Here is an 18,418-nt window from a genome sequence, read left to right as displayed (position 1 = left end):
AGCTTTTGCACAGCAAAGGAAACCATAAACAAGACAGAAAGAGAACCCTCAGAATGGGAGAAAATATTTGCAAATGAAGCAACTGACAAAGGATTAATCTCCAAAATTTACAAGCAGCTCATGCAGCTCAATATCAAAAAAACAAACAACCCAATCCAAAACTGGGCAGAAAACCTAAATAGACATTTCTCCAAAGAAGATATACAGATTGCCAACCAACTAATGAAAGGTTGCTCAACATCACTGATCATTAGAGAAATGCAAATGAAAACTACAATGAGGCATCACCTCATACCAGTCTGGATGGCCATCATCAAAAAATCTACACACAATAAATGCTGGAAAGGGTGTGGAGAAAAGGGAACCCTCTTGCACTGTTGGTGGGAATGTAAATTGGTACAGCCACTATGGAGAACAGTATGGAGGTTCCTTAAACTACAAATAGAACTACCATACGACCCAGCAATCCCACTACTGGGCATATACCCTGAGAAAACCATAGTTCAAAAAGAGTCATGTACCACAATGTTCATTGCAGCCCTATTGGCAATAGCCAGGACATGGAAGCAACCTAAGTGTCCATTGACAGATGAATGGTTAAAGAAGATGTGGCACATTTATACAATGGAATATTACTCAGCCATAAAAAGAAACGAAGTTGTTATTTGTAGTGAGGTGGATGAACCTAGAGTCTGTCATACAGAGTGAAATAAGTCAGAAAAAGAGAAACAAATACCATATGCTAACACAAATATATGGAATCTCAAAACAAAAATTGGTTCTGATGAACCTAGGGGCAGGACAGGAATAAAGATGCAGACGTAGAGAATGGACTTGAGGACATGGAGGGGTAAGTGTAAGCTGGCATGAAGTGAGAGAGTGGCATGGACATATATACACTACCAAACATAAGGTAGGTAGCTAGTGGGAAGCAGCTGCATGGCACAGGGAGATTAGCTCGGTGCTTTGCGACCACCTAGAGGGGTGAGATAAGGAGGGTGGGAGGGAGATGCAAGAGTGAGGGGATGTAGGGATATATGTATGCATATAGCTGATTCATTTTGTTATACAGCAGAAACTAACACAACACTCTAAAGCAATTGTACTCCAATAAAGATGTTAAAAAAAAACAAAAAACAAAAACCAACGTGGTCCCACCAGGTACTAGCTGTGTGATTTGGCAAGGGGAGAGGGGAGTGGGGCAGGGGGACAAATGTTTGTGACCTGAATGGAGAGATGAAATAATTAACACCAACCTGCTAGAAACTACGCTAGGCACCTTACATATGATTTTCTAGTTAATCTTCACCATCACCCTAGGAAAAGAAGCATAAATATCCCCATTTCACAGATGGTGAAACCCAGGCTCAAAGAGATCTGACAAAGGGCTCTCGTCAAGTTTACTAACATATGTCTAGGAAGGTCTGTCCCACCGCCAAGCCTGTGCTCTTTCTCCTGTACCTTGATGCAAGGTGTTCAACCTCTCTGAGCCTCAATTTTCTTACTGGTAAAATAGGAAGAACTTCTCCTACCTGACGTGGCTCATCTTGAGGATTAAATACGATCATCCATGTAAATTCTAGCATACTTCCTGGCACATAGGTACTTAATCAATCCCAGCATTTTCCCCTCACCACCCACCTCCTAGGTTTAGGTGCAGCTAGGTGCCCTTACAGCAATGTGAAAGGGGCACCTCTGTGTGCATGCATGGACACAGCAATAGGAAAAGGAAAAGAGTACCCAAAAGTCCTGCTGTGGCCTAGATAGCTTTTCCACCCTGTTACAGAACTGACTTTTCTCCTCAGTAGCAAGGGACAGGCTTCACGTAGTGGCCTCTGAAAGACTGTGCACTGTGTCACTGTCAGCTCATCATATACCCCAGCAGTGCAGCTGTGATAAGAACCAGATGATCTAAATTTCCTCAGCAAAGCCAGCAGCAAATATCTGGGAAGGCGCATGCCTCAGTATCCATCCACACACCCTGCTCTTTAAGAAAGTACATCAAAAAGCTAATGGACTTTTACAAGAGCCCAGTTACTGCTTAACGTCTGTAAGCTCTCAGGAGCAGAGCATCACAACTCCTACCATGTACAGTTGGCGGCAGAACCCGTATTCCAAGTTCTTAAAGAAGCCAAGGATTAGGTAAGATTTATAGGGACCTGATGTAGGGAAGCTAAAAATGAAGTCTGCAAATTCGTTTCCAAAACTTGGTACACAGATGGGATGTTCCTGTGTATAGATTTCTCCACATTGCATGGGCACACCACAGGAAAAATGGTTCTCTCATCGCTGGAGGAGTTGCTCCCCCCCTTTTTAATTTCGAGGTGTGTAACATCCATTTAGTACAGTCACATACACAGGTCCAGATGGCTTAAGCTAAATGCTGTCTGTCTGGGAGAAGAGGAAAACCTCCTTGCTGATTTTGAAAGAGTAAGAACCGCTCTTCCATTCATCCCATTACCCATTTTCCTACTTTTGAGGATCTGTTGATGTCTGAAGAACACTTTGCTTATAAGATACCTTCATTTGCTATAAGACTTCAATTCTACAAAAACCTGTCAGCCATTTCCTCAGAACCTACTTTTGTTTTCATTTTGTTCTCTATAACTTGACCTCTTGTTACAACATTTGGAAAAAATATTTTCCAGGTACTCTGTGTATGTATCTCCGAGTAGATATAATTCCGTCTTCTTATTGCTAATTTGTGCTTTGTCCTACAGCATCTTTCCTAAGTCTTTGATAACCTGTTCAGGTTCCAGTGGAAGAGGGTTCTGGCTAAGGAGGTACATAGGAGGTCATTCTGAGGTTAAGTGTCTATTGGGCTGCGAGGTGCAGGGAAACAATAGCTTCGTGTGATTACTCTGTGTTAACTACTTGTAGCTGTCAGGCTTAAAGCTGTTCACCTGAGACTTGGCTGCTGCAATTGCCTCTGAAATTAACCACAAAACGATCAGATGAAAACCACGTTTAGACAAAGCAGTAATAGCGAGAAAATGACACCATTCTGAGGTTGATGGATTTAGAGAAGCTCTTCTCATCTTCGAATATTCCTAGAAGGTATACAGTGATGTCGGCCACAGTCTATATTCCAGGCAGTTGGCATGGACTGAGGCTTAGAGTCACTTAACTGACCAGGAACAAGGGTGGATGGAAACTGAGAAGTTGATGGCTGAATTTTCTAAAACGAAACTACAGTTGACCCATAAACAACTCAGGTTTGAAGTGCGTGGCTCCACTTATATCAGATTTTTTCAATAGTAAAGACTGTAGCTCTACATGGCCTGTGGATATGGAGGAACTGCGGGTAGAGAGGGCCGGCCATAAGTTACCCTAGATTTTCAGTTGAGTGCGGGTCAGCACCCTTCACCCCCAAGTGTTAAAGAGTCAACTGTAGTTGATGTACGAGTCATCATCAGTGCTATATTCAAAGGTCATCATGTGGCACCAAGGATCTAGAAATAGCTAGGCTTTTTCTAAACTGAATAACTCATGGGAAGTATTTGATTTTCGTAGGATTGTAGAACCAAGACTCAGGCCTTTCTCCTCTCGGTGTTCGCTAGATTTCTGAAATGTCAACTCAGAGGAGGTGCCAGTTATCCATTCTAACCCAGCCAGTGACTATAGAAAAAAGTAAGTGCTATACTAAGAAGGAAATTTAAAATGGGCTTTCCCCTCAAGTTCAACATCAGATGCAGTTTTGACCTTTTCTGATAAACCTCCTATTGGTGGAATCTTGGCTTACATACAGAATTTAATGGTTGCACTTTTCTCCTCTGTCAATTAGTAGCTAAAGACCATCGTCTCACCTGACACTGTTGCTGAAATTTCTAGCAGTGGTCAGGAATAATCTCTTGATCGCTGTGTTTTTATAACATTCATGACCTTGTTTCTGAGATATTGACATTAAGATATTAGGTTTATGTGATGGAAATCAAATCAAGAAACATTGGTGGGGATGTAATGGGAAAGCTTAGAATTTTGGTTTCAGAAGCAATCAGCATTGCCTCTAGGCAACTCATTATCTATTCCTGTTTTCTTCTGCTTCAGTTTTTCTTCCTACATGCAATTCAAAGTTTACACTTTTTAAAAAATGCTACTTTGAAGTGAAGTGGAATGCACATTCCACAATAAGAGAGTAATAAACATGAGTCCCTCCTGGACTAAGTATGAAAGTTATTTATAATGAAGGCCCTCTTAACAATTGTAGTAAGCAAATGCTTCTATGTCTTAAATGACCTGCAAGGCATTGCTGAAATGTCATTTCTGGTTATAGATGTAAAAATCTGGCACAGTTAAAGAGGAGGAAAATTACTTTCTCTAACATTAAACATGAATTCAGTTAAAATGAATTATGTTTATTCCGCTGGTTAAAAGAAAAGTTGGAGTTCGTTCCAGTTTAAGGAATAGGTCCATGACTTTCTTCTGGGCTAGTGTGCAATGTCCTTCAGGGAAATGTGGGCACCTAGTACGTCTAGTTGTGTGGAAACTTGTAACTGGTGATGAGGTAAGATGTTTAGTCAATGAACCCTCACCTTAGAGCCATTTTAGTGCCTCTCCAGACATGGCACATGAAAAATATCAAGCAACTTTAGCACAGAGTTTGAAACAATTTGCTTCTCTAGAAAAACCACATCTCAGCCATACATTATTTCCTAAATATCTTATCCAGAGAGCTGCCAGAGAGAAACTGCTGCAGGATTTGGCATTCTGGTGTTCTTACCTCACATGGGAGTAGAGTTCACATGTGAATGCTGCACGTGGAATTCTTTTTTCAGTTGTAGTAATTGGATAGTATCATAATTTGTAATCACTCATCTCGCTTAGTTTAATTACTTCATGCAGGCTAGCATTTGTGTTGCTGGTTTTCATCTCAGTCAGACTGAATTTTAATAAAATAAGGGAAATTGCATTGTACAATGCATGTGTGTCACGGAAATAATTACTGCATCAGGCAAATACTCTCTCAACAGAACCATCTTCCAGTCACACAGAGCAAACAAAACGGGAGCCAGGAGGTACACAATAAACTTTTTAAAAATCTGAGGAATGAATTTACTGGGTGAGCAAGAGACTCGGTATGAATATTTAAATGGCAAAGGGTCTTTCCTCCCTCACTACCCTATTAAGCTTGGAAACAGAATACCCCGTATTGCTGTGATTAGAGATCGGCTTTATTAACCCTAAAAACCAGGCTTTGGAGCTCAGTAAATACTTCCTTTAGAAAGGACAAGTTTGGGGGTAACCAATGTGTTTCTGTTTCCTATTCAGTGCTGCATTTTATAGGAACCTCAAGCTCCTGGCAGGTCATATCACCACGTCAGTGTCATGTGGCAGGAGACTGGAAGGTTCTGCTGTGGGAAAGTCAGGGTTTTAAGACAGATGAACCTTACATAGTGCAGTGTTTCAACTAAGCTCAGCAGAAAAAAAAAAAAGCACTGCTACCCATGATGCTAATAAGTAATATTAAATAATAATGTTAATAATAGCTTCAAATGCTTACATAGTATTTATTATTTAGTCCCTACGAGCTTTTTAAAGTGTGCGTATGTATTTGTTTTTATTGTGGCATAGTATATAAAACATAAAATATACTGTCTTACTCATTTTTAAGTGTACAGTTCAGTGGCAGTAAATACATTCACATTGTTATGCGGCCATCACCACCATCGATCTCCAGAATTATTTTCTTCTTACCAAATTGAAATTCTGTATCCATTAAACAATAACTCCCCATTCCCCCCTCCCTCCAACCCCTAGCAACCACCATTCGACTTTGTGTCTTTATGAATTTGACTACTCTAGGTACCTCCTGTAAGTGAAATCATATAATATTCATCCTTTTGTATCTAGCTTACTTCACTTAGCATAATGTCCTCGGTTTATCCATGTTGTAGCATGTGTCAGAATTTCCTTTCTTTTTTAGGCTGAATGATATTCCATTGTATGACTATAGCGTATTTTGTTTATCCATTCATCCCCCCACGGACATTTGGATTATTTCTGTCTTATGTGCTTTTTATATATTAACTATTTTAATCCTCACAATGTCTCAGTGATGTAGATAGTTTTATTATCTCCATTCTATGATAAGAAAAGTGAAGCACGAGAACATCCCAGCTGGGAGGCTCTGGAGCCAATATTCCACTCCAGGCTGAGTACGTCTGTAGTCCCTACTTCTAACCACTATCTATCCTACTGCTCATTTCAAATGATTTAGGACTCTAAATATAGCATGCACCAGCTAGACAATCCTTGATATAATACTCTAAAGCCAGGTTTGTGGCTCCATTTATACCGGCAGTAAAAGTTCCAAGGAGTAGTCAATTTGACAAATGAGCCCCATAGCAACATATTTATAAAGAATCCCATTACTGCAAAATAAATAGTTTTCTAGGGGTGAAACAATGTGCTTTTCTTTTTCAGGAGCTCCTCCTAATTGGATGATATAGCCTTGAGTAAAACTAGATAGGGCGTGAGAAAGTCTTCAAGAGCTACCATTTATGGAGCCTACTATATGCTGGTCATTTTACTTGCATCATCTCAAGTTCTCACAATGCTTTATAAGAGGTTACCCTCCTGTCGCCTCTGTATTCCATGCTCTTCCAGTATTATACACTGCCTATGCTCTCTCCTTAGAGAAAAAACTGAAGATGAACTGTCATATTGCCTATCATGCACATTTTCTTTACAGTTTGCTTTTTCCAAATATAAATAGTTTTGAAATTTTAACATTTGTCATGTGTATGCTATTGACATGAAGTGATACTACCTTTACTATATGGGTGTCACTTGGTTTATTCAGTAAAGTAACTTGGCCACAGTTTACACTAGGTACTTGTAGAACTCTTGCCATGGGCTGAGTTATATCCCCCCCAAATTCCTATGTTGAAGCCCTCCTGCCCAATGTGATGTTATTTGAAGATGGAGCCTTTAGGAGATAATTAGGGTTAGATGAGGTGGTGAGGGTGGGGCCCTTATGATGAGATTAGTGCCCTTCTAACAAGAGACACCAGTGAGCTTGCTCTTACATAAAGTGGAGGTCATGTGACCACATAGTGACAAAGAAGCCATCTGCAACCCAAAGGGAAAGTCTTCACTGGGAGCCAACCATGCTGGCATCCTGGTCTCGGACTTTGACTCCAGAACTGTGGAAAAATTAATTTTTATTTTTTAAAACACCCAGGCTGGTATTTTGTTACGGCAACATGAGCAGACTAATACAACTGTGAACGTACATATGTGACACATTCTCAATTTATAATAACATAATAATTATAGGTAATATTTATTTGTGATTTACTCTGAAACTAGTCCTAAGTTTAGTTTGTATAACTAGTCTTTCTACAGTGTGTGTGTGGGTGTGCACGCACACACGTGGATGTAGTGTCATGGTTATAATGTTATCCCCATCTTGTAGAAAGGGAAACTGAAGTGTAAAGAGGTGGTAAGTTACTTGTACAAGGACATATAATTACTTAAAAAACAATCCATATCCAAACCCAGGCAGTTTCTTTTTTTTTTTTTTTTTGCGGTACATGGGCCTCTCACTGTTGTGGTCTCTCCCGTTGCGGAGCACAGGCTCTGGATGCGCAGGCCCAGTGGCCATGGCTCACAGGCCTAGCTGCTCCACAGCATGTGGGATCTTCCCGGACCAGGACATGGACCCACGTCCCCTGCATCAGCAGGCGGACTCTCAACCACTGTGCCACCAGGGAAGCCCACCCAGGCAGTTTCTAACTTCAGAACCTGTTCTATTAACTATTATTATTATTCTATTATGTAACTGGCACAAATTTTCTCTTTAACTCTTCTAAGAAATGTGAAGCACTACATGGAGACCTACACATAACAATTTTCCTTACAGTAAATGCAGATTTCACTAGGGAGTCTGTCAATAACAAGCAAATCTGTCTGTCTGGAGCCAATCCTTGCATTACTGAAGTTACTTCATGCAATTATTCTCATTAACACATCTGAAAACTAGGAATGATGCTGCTTCATTTAAAGAAAAGTCAGTTGTATAAAACGTTAAATTTTGGAAAGCAGTGCTGGTATGCACATGTCAGTCTTCTCAGAGCAGAAACATCTCTGAGTGCAGCTTCTCTCTTCACAAAGCAACAAGCGTAGACTCATGAACCCTGGGCAAAACTGTGACTTCAGTGCAATCTATCTTCCTCTGACCCAGATTCTTATTTCTGGCCACCTTTTTCTGTTCACTCCCATAAATGCAGTCCCTTGCCCTTTTCAATCACAGCCCAGGGTCCTTGAACTCAAATATCCCTCTCCCTAAACATATGCACAGTGTTAAATTGGAAAGAATCTGAGAATCTGAGCCCATCTTCATCCTCAGCAAGGCCAGCATGTACAGACACACAGACCACCCACGCTTTAGGGCGCACGTTTCCCCGTTCACTGAGGACTCATACTGACCATCCTCTCGTTCCTCACAGAGCTCCAGGACCGCACGCTCTGAGGAGGACCGGGACGGCCTGTGGGACGCCTGGGGCCCGTGGAGTGAGTGCTCACGCACCTGCGGTGGAGGGGCCTCCTACTCGCTGAGGCGCTGTCTTAGCAGCAAGTAAGTCCTGAACCCACAACCTGGAGCTTTTGCAAGGCCCCGAGGGAGCAGGTTGGAGGCATACATTTGGAGAAACGCAGAGCATTTTGTTGCACACAAATCCAGATGAAGGAATGAAAGGAAGGTCCAAAGAATTAAATATGACCATCTCCAGCTAAGTTTTTAGATACTCTTATATGATAAGCAATATAGAATTTATCTCATTCACCAAGCAAATTTTCTTATCTGTTTTCATGTTAGAACTGGAAGGAAAATTTATTATTAGAAATGGATCTAGTATCTATAGCTCCATAACATATTATACTTTTGGTACCATCTTAATTATGGTGACAATAATAACAAAAAAATTAACGTTAATGTTAATAGCATATTATGTTGGATTCCAATGTTACCAAGTAGTTTGAAAATGAAGGATATATTGATTTGGTTTCTTTAGATGTTATAACGACCAGAAGTTCCCCAAGGTCATTCAGTTTCCCGAATGATGAGTTTTACATATTACGAGGTTTGGAAGAATAGGAACTGCAGTGGAAATTGGGGCATGAACACTGGGAGAGATGATGAAAAGGGAAGTAAGAGTGGCTGACAGTTCCTAAGCTGAAAGGAAAAGGCTGGAGGTGTTAGAATGGAAAGTCTTTACTCAGAATAATAATAATAATTCAAAAGTGCTTCTTGAACTGTGTGGTCTATGACTAGATTTTTCTCCGAAGTATAAAATACAGAGTACTATGGTAATATTTTTTTAATGAAAGATTTTATTCGACAGTGAAAAGTGTTATATGTGGCAAGGAAGAGGTTTGATCAAAATTACTATATATTATAAATAAAACATGAAACAGAAGAAGGAAAGATTATTCATCTGCTGATTCTTCTAGACTTTACATGAACAGCAGAAAGTGGTGAGATACAGTTTCAGGAAAATGTCAACTTATTCTAATAAGAGTGAGAATTTCTTGAAATCAGGGTCCAGGTCTTACTTTTTTCTGTATCCCCCAGGTCTGCACAGGGTCTGAGAGATATTAAGAGCTCAATAGATGTTTCCTCACTGAATCCATTGATAACTAAATATCGTTTTGGTTCCAGAGAGGCCCCAGTGGAAATAACATACCCAGGGGGAAAATGGCCAATGGGCATATCTTGAAAGATACCGGATCAATTCTGGTATTTAGCCATTCTGGTGTTTGGGTCTACACTGAAGATCAGTCTGTTGGTTGAATCCACTAGCGAGTTTGTCTGTCTTCATTGGAGGCCAGCTTCATAGCAAACCAGATCTGTGAACCGATAAGAAAGAATAGACCTTTCATCGTAATGATTCACCTGTTCTCTTAATCATGAATATCAAAAACTTCCTAAATCTGTGCTATATGGTGATAGCACTTTGGGCCATAACTGATAATAAACACACATCAGTAAAGCCAAAGGGTACAAATTTGGAATGTTCCTATTATGTAGTTTGCCCAAGTAAGCATGCTTGAATATTCTGTAGGGATGAACCAAAACATGTGTCTCACAAACCTGGTAAGAAATGTATGGGAACTTTCACATTGGCTCAGTGATGTGAAAACCTTGTACTGAGTGAGAAACAACTTCAGGAATGAATTAAAACCACAAGTGAAAGTCTGTCATCTGGAAAATCATCAAATATTGATGTCCTGTGATATTCAAAACTACCATTTTTGTCACCTAGTAAATGAAGGCTCCAGTCGTTAGGGTTTTATTAAGATACTATGGGAGGTATCAGTGTCATCTACTTGGGTCAAGGCTGTCATCTATTTATAATGAACTGAAAAAGTAGAATGTAAATTCTAAAATTATGAATGTATATATGTCTCTATTTGACTCTCAAATATTGAAAAAACACATTCAGTAAACTCATACTGGTGTGGATAGGAAGTAAAAAAAGAATGGGGAGAGAAGTGGACCGCCTATTCTTTAGGGATTTGAAGAAAAAGAAAAAAATCTTCAAACAGATGGCATTCCCAGATCTGGTAAGAACATAAAGAAATAATAAAAGAAGTGACTGCACAGCTGAATCAACCTATGTGTTGTTTTTCTCAAGAGAACCAGAATCAGTACAGTTCAGCATAAAGTCACTTCACAACACAAACCCTGTTGAAGAATGGTGTCAAAATATATGTCGGGAGCAGATAAATAGTCCTGTCATAATTATTTTAAAAGATGTACATTGGCCAAAGTAAGTTACTAGCCAAGTCCAAAGTCAATGTGCAAGAGCAAAAATGTTACAAGGAAAGCCATGCGATGTAGGGCAGGTAAAGAATTGGGACCATTTTGGCAATCTACCATGGATGGTCTTCTGTGGCAATTCATTTCTAATGGTTAATGGACTTAGTAAGTTTTCTCTCATCTCTCCACTCCATATTTAGGCATCCAAATTCAATTTAGTCACCTTATAACTCTTGGGAAAGGTCAGAGGTTATGAATGTATATGTCTTTACAGGCCCAGCTGGTAACTAGAATGTGTGTTGTAATGTAATGGTCAGCATTCCAATTCAGCCCAAGTAACTCCCATCCACCTGCCGAGTTAACCTGCCAGGCCCATTTTCTAGCCCTGGTGATATGATCTCACAGGTCACATTTAGGTCTGATATCAGATAATAATTATTCTATTCCCAATATGATAGAACTGTAATGGAAGCTAAAATAGTCAGATTGTATGGAATAGATGACAGTAGCTCAACTTCTGGAGTTAAGTATGTTCCCTGATGGATTGGGAGCTTGGAGGAGGCTTGGTTAAAACCCTGAGTATAGAACATCTTCTCTGAGTGATCTTTTGGGAAAAAAAAATCAGTGGAGGCAAAGCACAGTGAAAATATAAACTAGCATTAAATATAAAATCCTTCATTCTCAACCGGCAGTACTTAGTGCTGGGAAAACAGCCCTGACCCAGGGAGATACTGAGCAGAATCCTTTCCTTGGCTTCTCCCCTGTCTTTTTTCTAGGCTCACAGAAAGTAAGCAGTGCTTGATATTCCCAATTTCTGATATTGCAACATTGATTATTGCCTTTTGCTGCAAATTTAATTTGCGCAATAAAGGAAGGCACTGTATAAAATTTTTTCTACAACTTTTGATAATTTCTGTAAGATTCCATTAGGTTTCATTGAGTAACTCTAATAATGCAATTGTTGCTAATCACCAAGTGGTATATAATGTCTGCTTTTATTTTTTTTTAATTAAAAAACAGACTCTACCTACTTGTACTTTATGATGGTCCTTTGTTTTATTACACATGAATTAAACAATGTACCAACTACCTTGAGAAGCTGCTTCTTCTCTCTCCAGTTTTCCACCTCTCCCACTAAATACTCTGAAATCATACTTTTAGCAAATTCATTCGTCTGGTTGACCTCGTATGGTGTGTTGTTTAGTGGAAATGATCCTTCTGCAACCTAAATGACTTAAGCATATTTTTAAAAAATTTGATACTAAAGATGTGTCTCTGAGAGCTCTAGGTTTGTCTTCAGCCAGGTCATTTAGCTTTTTGCCTGAAAGGAGTTCCAGATGCGTAAGGCACTTAAGAATAATGTGTCTAACATCACATGTACCCCTATATTAGGTCTGTGCCAAGATCAAGGTCAAAGGTGTAAACTGCAGCTCATTTACTCAGACATAAAAAGAAACGAAATTGAGTTATTTGTAGTGAGGTGGATGGACCTAGAGTCTGTCATGCAGAGTGAAGTAAGTCAGAAAGAGAAAAACAAATACTGTATGCTAACACATAGATATGGAATCTAAAATAAAAGAAAATGGTTCTGAAGAACCGAGGGGCAGGACAGGAATAAAGATGCAGATGTAGAGAATGGACTTGAGGACACAGGGAGGGGGACAAGTAAGCTGGGACGAAGTGAGAGGGTGGCATGGACTTATATATACTATCAAATGTAAAACAGATAGCTAGTGGGAAGCAGCCGCATAGCACAGGGAGATCAGCTCTGTGCTTTGTGACCACCTAGAGGGGTGGGATAGCGAGGGTGGGAGGGAGACGCGAGAGGGAGGAGATATGGGGATATATGTATATGTAGAGCTGATTCACTTTGTTATACAGCAGAAACTAGCACAACATTGTACAGCAATGATACTCCAATAAAGATGTTTTAAAAAATAAGAATGCTGCACTGAACATGGTGGTGCAGATATCTTTTAGGAAAAAAAAAAAAGATAGCGAGTGAGTCAGCTGATACTCTTAAGTGTAGTGTCAGCCTTTGCATTGGTGGCTGAAGAAGATTTAAAGGTCTTTTATGACCTTTTTTCACTTTCTGAAATGCCAGACTAATCTCCAGACTAATTAATACTCTGGATTAATAAATTAATACAATAGGTATTTAATACATTAACAGTACGAATATTTTGTTAAATCCCAACTGATTAAACGAAATACTCGTTGACTTCATAGATATCCAAATAACAAAAAAAAAGAGGCAAACCTATAAAGGATGAAAACATTGTAAAAAGTTAATACATTTTGAATTGAATTCTTGAGTTGAATAAAAATTTTTTGAGTTGAACAAAATTATTAGATGAACAAGAGATAAAAATCATCACACTGTAGAGGTGCCTAAAAAAAGTTAAGATTGTGATATTATTCCAAAGGGATGTGGCTGCCAGAATGTTATCAATATAAGTACAAAAAAATTAACATAAATATCCCAAGGAAGATTATCTCACAGGAATGGGGACGATTATTCAAACTTGTCATTTCATAATAATTGTGCTAAGGGAAAATAAGCTAACTCCTCTAATTTTTTTTAAATTGCAAATACAACTTTTCTCCCATAATAATATTGATACTTACATGAATATAAGCTTTAATTAGCAAATAATTTATACACTGCATAACAATAAATACTGAAAGAAATATTTTAAGATTTGGTGTATAATAATAAATACCAAAAGGAAAATTTTAATGTTAAGATTTGGCTTCTTAAACAGATGTCTTTTCCTTTAAAGTCACCTCATCTCTGTCATAACATCCAATTAAGGTTCACAAGACTTAAGAGGTTTTAGGACTTCCAGCACAAGTGAGCCCCAAAGCAAGATTTATCTGTTATTCTTCATCAAATGTTGTGTGTTATCAGCCTTGTTTTCCTTGGAAATGTTTGAGGTTTGTTTAACAGAAAGATATACAAGTTCAGAATGAGTCCGACTAGTCATGTCATTTATATGAGGTGATCTTTTCATTGTGTTAGAGGAGATTTCACATTTTTGGATATATGTTTAAGAGTTTGCAGTTGCCTTCCTTTAACTTTTTGGGTCAAAGCCTATTCTAAATGTATTACCAGGACTTCTAATATTCCAGGTCATATATCTTAGGGGGATGTTTTGTTCCAAGATCTGATGTTCTTTCAGGAGGAAAATACACTAAGGCCAATGACTGAATGTTTGGGACCAATTTATGGCCTGGTTTGTCCCATAAACCTGTTTGTTGAAATAAAAGATGGTGGAAATGTGTTTAGTGTCCATAACCTTTACTAGCCATATTGGGAATCTATAACTCTTGGCTGTCTTTTTCTGTTTATTTAAAAATTCCTTATTTGGTTTGTTCAGTAGCTTTTCTGAAGTTTTTTATTTCTACTCAGTTTTCTTTTTTTTAAACTACTTTATTGAGGTATCTTTGACATGTAAAAATAATATATATTCAAGGTGTACAACTTGATGTTTTGATAAATGTATATATTGTGAAAAGATCACCACAATCAAGCTAAGTAACATATCCGTCCCATCTCCATAGTTAGTGGGTGTGTGCGTGTGTGTGTGTGTGTGTGTGTGTGTTGAGAAGATTTAAGATCTATGTTCTTAGCAAATTTCAAGTATGCAATACAGCATTGTTAACTGTCATTACCATGCTGTACTTTAGGTCTTCATAACTTATTCATCTTGCATAACTGAAACATTGTCCCCTTTGACCAACATCTCCTCATTTCCGCCCTCTCCTCTGCACCTGGCAACCACTATTCTGCTCTCTGCTTCTATGAGTTTTACTATTTTAGATCCCACACGTAAGCAGGATAATTCAGTATTTGTCTCTCTGTGTCTGGCTTATTTCACTCAGCATGATGTCCTTCAGGTTCATCTGTGTTGTCACAAATGGCAGGATTCCCATTTTGTTAAGACTAAATAATACCCCATTGTATGTACATACCACATTTTCTTTATCCATTCATTCATCAAGGGACCTTTAAGTTGTTTTCATATCTTGGCTATGTTATGAATGATGCTACAATGAACACAGGTATATACCTATTCGAGACCCAGATTTCATTTCCTTTGGATATATACCCAGTAGTGAAATTGCTGGGTCATATACTAGTTATTTTTAATTTTTTGAGGAATCCCCATACTGCTTTTCATAATGCCTTTACCAATTTACATTTCCATCACCAGTGCATAAGGCTCCCTTTTCTCTACATCCTCTCCCACTTATCTTTTTGATGATAACCATTCTAACAGATGTGAGTGATATCTCCTTGTGGTTTTGATTTGCATTTCCCTGATGGTAGTGATGGTGAAGATCTTTTCATGTATCTTTTGGCCACTTGTATGTCTTTTTTTGAGAAATGTCTATCCAGGTCCTCTGGCCATTTTTAAAATTGGGTTATTTGGGATTTTTTTTTACTCTTGAGTTATATGACTTTTTAAAAACTATATTTTGGATAGTAACCCCTTGTCAGACATATGGTTTGCAAATATTTCCTTCTACTAGGTAGGTTGGCTTTTCACTCTGTTGATTGTTTCCTTTGCTGTACAGAAGCTTTTTAGCTTGATGCAACTTCACTTGTCAAATTTTGTCTTAGTTGCCTGTGCTTTTGCTGTCATGACCAAAGAATTGTTGCTAAGACCAGTGTCAAGGCGCTTTTTTCCTATGTTTTCTTCTAGTAGTTTTACAGTTTAAAGACTTATATTTATAAGTCTTTCATCTATTTTGAGTTAATTTTTGGTACTTGGTGTGAGATAAGGGTACAGTTTAATTCTTCTGCATGTGGCTATCCGGTTTTCCTAATACCATTTATTGAAGAGACTATCTTTTCACCATTGTGTGTTCTTGGCACCTTGTCAAGTATTAGTTGACTGTATAAGCACAGGTATATTTCCAGGCTCTTTATTCTGTTCCATTGGTCTATATGCCTGTTTCTGTCCCAGTAACATAGTATATTGATTACTATAACTTTGTAATACAGTTTGAAATCAGGAAATGTGATGCCTCCAGCTTTGTTTTACTTGTTCAGGTTCTGAGTTTGAAAGTATTCCCTCTTCTGTTTTGTTGGAAGAGTTTAAGAAAGATTGGCATTAATTATTTTTAAAATATTTGGTAGAATTCACCTGTGAAGCCATCTGGTCCTGGGCTTTTGTCAGGAAGTTTTAGATTACCACTTCAATATCTTTGTTTGTTATTGGCCTGAACTAGAAAAAGGAGAACAAACTAAGCCCACAGTTAGCAGAGGAAAGAAATAATAACAACTAGGGCAAAAATAAATCAAATAGAGAATAGAAAAACAATCGAAAAGATCAACTAAACTGAGAGTTTGTTTTTTGAAAAGATGAGATTGACAAAACCTTAGCCAGACTGAGGGGAAAAAAAGGGAGAAGATGCAAGTAAATAAAATCAGAAATAAGAGGAGATATTACAATGGATACTTCAGAAATTAAAAGGGTGATAGAGACTACTATGAACCATTATATGCCAAAAAATAGGATAACCTAGAAAAAATGAATAAATTCTCAGAAACATATGATCTTTAAGACTGAATCTCAGTTTTCATGCATTCATTTAATAAATATTTATTGAACATCTACTATGTATTAGGCAAATTTCTAGGTGTAACTGAGGATATAAAGCCCAAGGGACAAGAATTTGCTGTTGGGAATTTATCATATTATTAAGTTTCTACTGATTATATTGAGTTTCTACTGATAATAGTTGCAAGATATTTTAAGAACTAAGAGAATTTCCCCCAGTTCTGTAAATAGGTAATACATCTGTAGCGCTGGTTCTTAACCGCGGCTGTACTTTAGAGTCACCTGGAAAGCTTTACTAAAAATACAAATATCTGGGCTCCACTGAAGACCAATTAAATTAGGATCTCTGAGGTTGGAGCCCTGCCATCAGTAATTTTGTAAAAGCTCTCCAAGTGACTTTAATGTGTATCCAGTGTTAGAATTGCTGCTCTATTGGAGGGCATGATAGTGAAATGATGACGTTTGTCTCCAGCTTTCTGAGAATTTAGAGGTTGGGGTTATGAAGAAAAGAAGATATTTTCTGATAAAGAGATTTCTTTATGTTTAACTTCCTCATTCAGGTTTTTATAGAATGACTTAATCTGCAGTGTGGGAGGAAAAGTCATGGACACCAGCATGTCAGGACAATAAAAGTAGTGATTTCCTCTGTACTCCTGTGAGCTACAGCAATAACCTTTCTGTGTAGTTCTCCGCTTGTCTAGTATTACTCAAGATCAACCTTGCCCTAAGTGGTGAATAGACTTCGTGATTTCTGAAATTTTCTTCCATTCCATTATTAAGCTTATAGATATGACCCTTTAAACCTCCAGGTTGTTAGTGACTGACTAAGTGAATTCCCAGTGACTGGGGTGGTTTATGCAAATTCTCTGAGATCAGGTTCCCCTCAATTTCATTAAATTCCTTAACCATAGAGTTTAACTTTCCACCTTCAATTCAGCATCAATCATTTTCCCTGTCCCCCTAAAAAAAAGAAAGACTTCCTTGAATTCTGTTTCATCGGTTTGACCCCAGTTTGTATCAATACAATAGAAGAGAGGAGTTTATCTAACTCTGTTTTGCTTAGTTTCAACCACTGGGGATGGGGGGTGCGGGATAAAGGGACGAAAGGGTGTGCGCCTGCGTGTGTGCGTGCGTGTGTGTTTGTGAGAGCGAGAGAGAGAGAGATTGAAATAAAAGAGCACAAGATATTAAGAGGAAAAAAAAAAAGAGAGATACCAGAATTACATACATTGGGGAATGGGTGCTTTACCTAGAGACAGAAAAAAATAAGTACAGAACGCTAAGTGACATCATATTTATGTGTGATCATTAGCTGAAGCCCGTAGCTACACATGCCAAGCTCAGATAGCTTCAGGGCCAAGCTCTACCTTGGCTTTGGGGTAGGACTCATTAGTCAAGATAGAGATCCTTTCCTATGGGAAACAGTCACCTATTTGGGAACCTGACTCTTAAGAAAAACCGTGTGTTTCATTGCCTCTGATGGAAACTTTATCCTATTTTGTGGATTATCCCTTTTTTTTTTTTATCAAACTACTAATTTTGAATATTGACCCCACTCTAGCTGTGTGACGTAGGATTAGGTTCTCAGTTTCTCTGGGATTTAGGTGGCTCATCTACGATGTCAAGTGGACAGTGCCTGGAACAGAATAGGTGTTCAATAAATGTTTATATTGAAAGAATGTTTAAGGCGCCCTTCAACTCCAAATCGAATGTGTGACCCATTTTGCTGTTAGAGAGGAAGAGGAGTCTAAAACTGCTCTGAATATGAATGGTTTTAAAGAAAAATGTTATGATTCTCCGGGCCCTCATTTTGCAGTGGACATCTGGGTGATACGGGCAGATTGAAGAACTTTTGTCTCTAGCCAAAATAATTCATAAATCCCCAGTTCCAGGGCTGTATGGGGTGAGATTGTGAGAGTCCTAGAGTTTCATAATACACATTTTCCTCATGGGGAAGATGGAAAAGTTGGACTTGATGTTGCTAAAACACATTTGTTTTTATTCTCATTCTTTGCCTCTTGGCTACCGAGCAAATGTAAGATCATTTGCAAATCTTATGGCATGTGTGTATGTGTTATAAAGTACA

General features: G+C 38.4%; 1 protein-coding gene across 7 annotated transcripts in view; it reads left to right on the top strand.

The window, feature by feature from the left end:
• The window catches only part of ADAMTSL1 (ADAMTS like 1), a 755,614-nt gene that overhangs the window by 312,886 nt on the left and 424,310 nt on the right, over positions 1-18,418 (top strand). For all 7 annotated transcript variants that reach the window (XM_029201839.1, XM_029201841.1, XM_029201844.1 and 4 more), the window contains exon 2: positions 8,451-8,578. In XM_029201839.1, the coding sequence (XP_029057672.1) occupies positions 8,451-8,578 (128 nt within the window). The remainder of the gene's footprint in view (positions 1-8,450; positions 8,579-18,418) is intronic.

Source organism: Monodon monoceros, unplaced genomic scaffold (assembly GCF_005190385.1).
Source record: "Monodon monoceros isolate NGI ecotype Baffin Bay Population unplaced genomic scaffold, NGI_Narwhal_1 Super_Scaffold_5, whole genome shotgun sequence".
Lineage (NCBI taxonomy): Eukaryota > Metazoa > Chordata > Mammalia > Artiodactyla > Monodontidae > Monodon > Monodon monoceros.
Note: the sequence above shows the minus strand (reverse complement) of the source record. Positions and strands in the feature narration are given on the sequence as shown.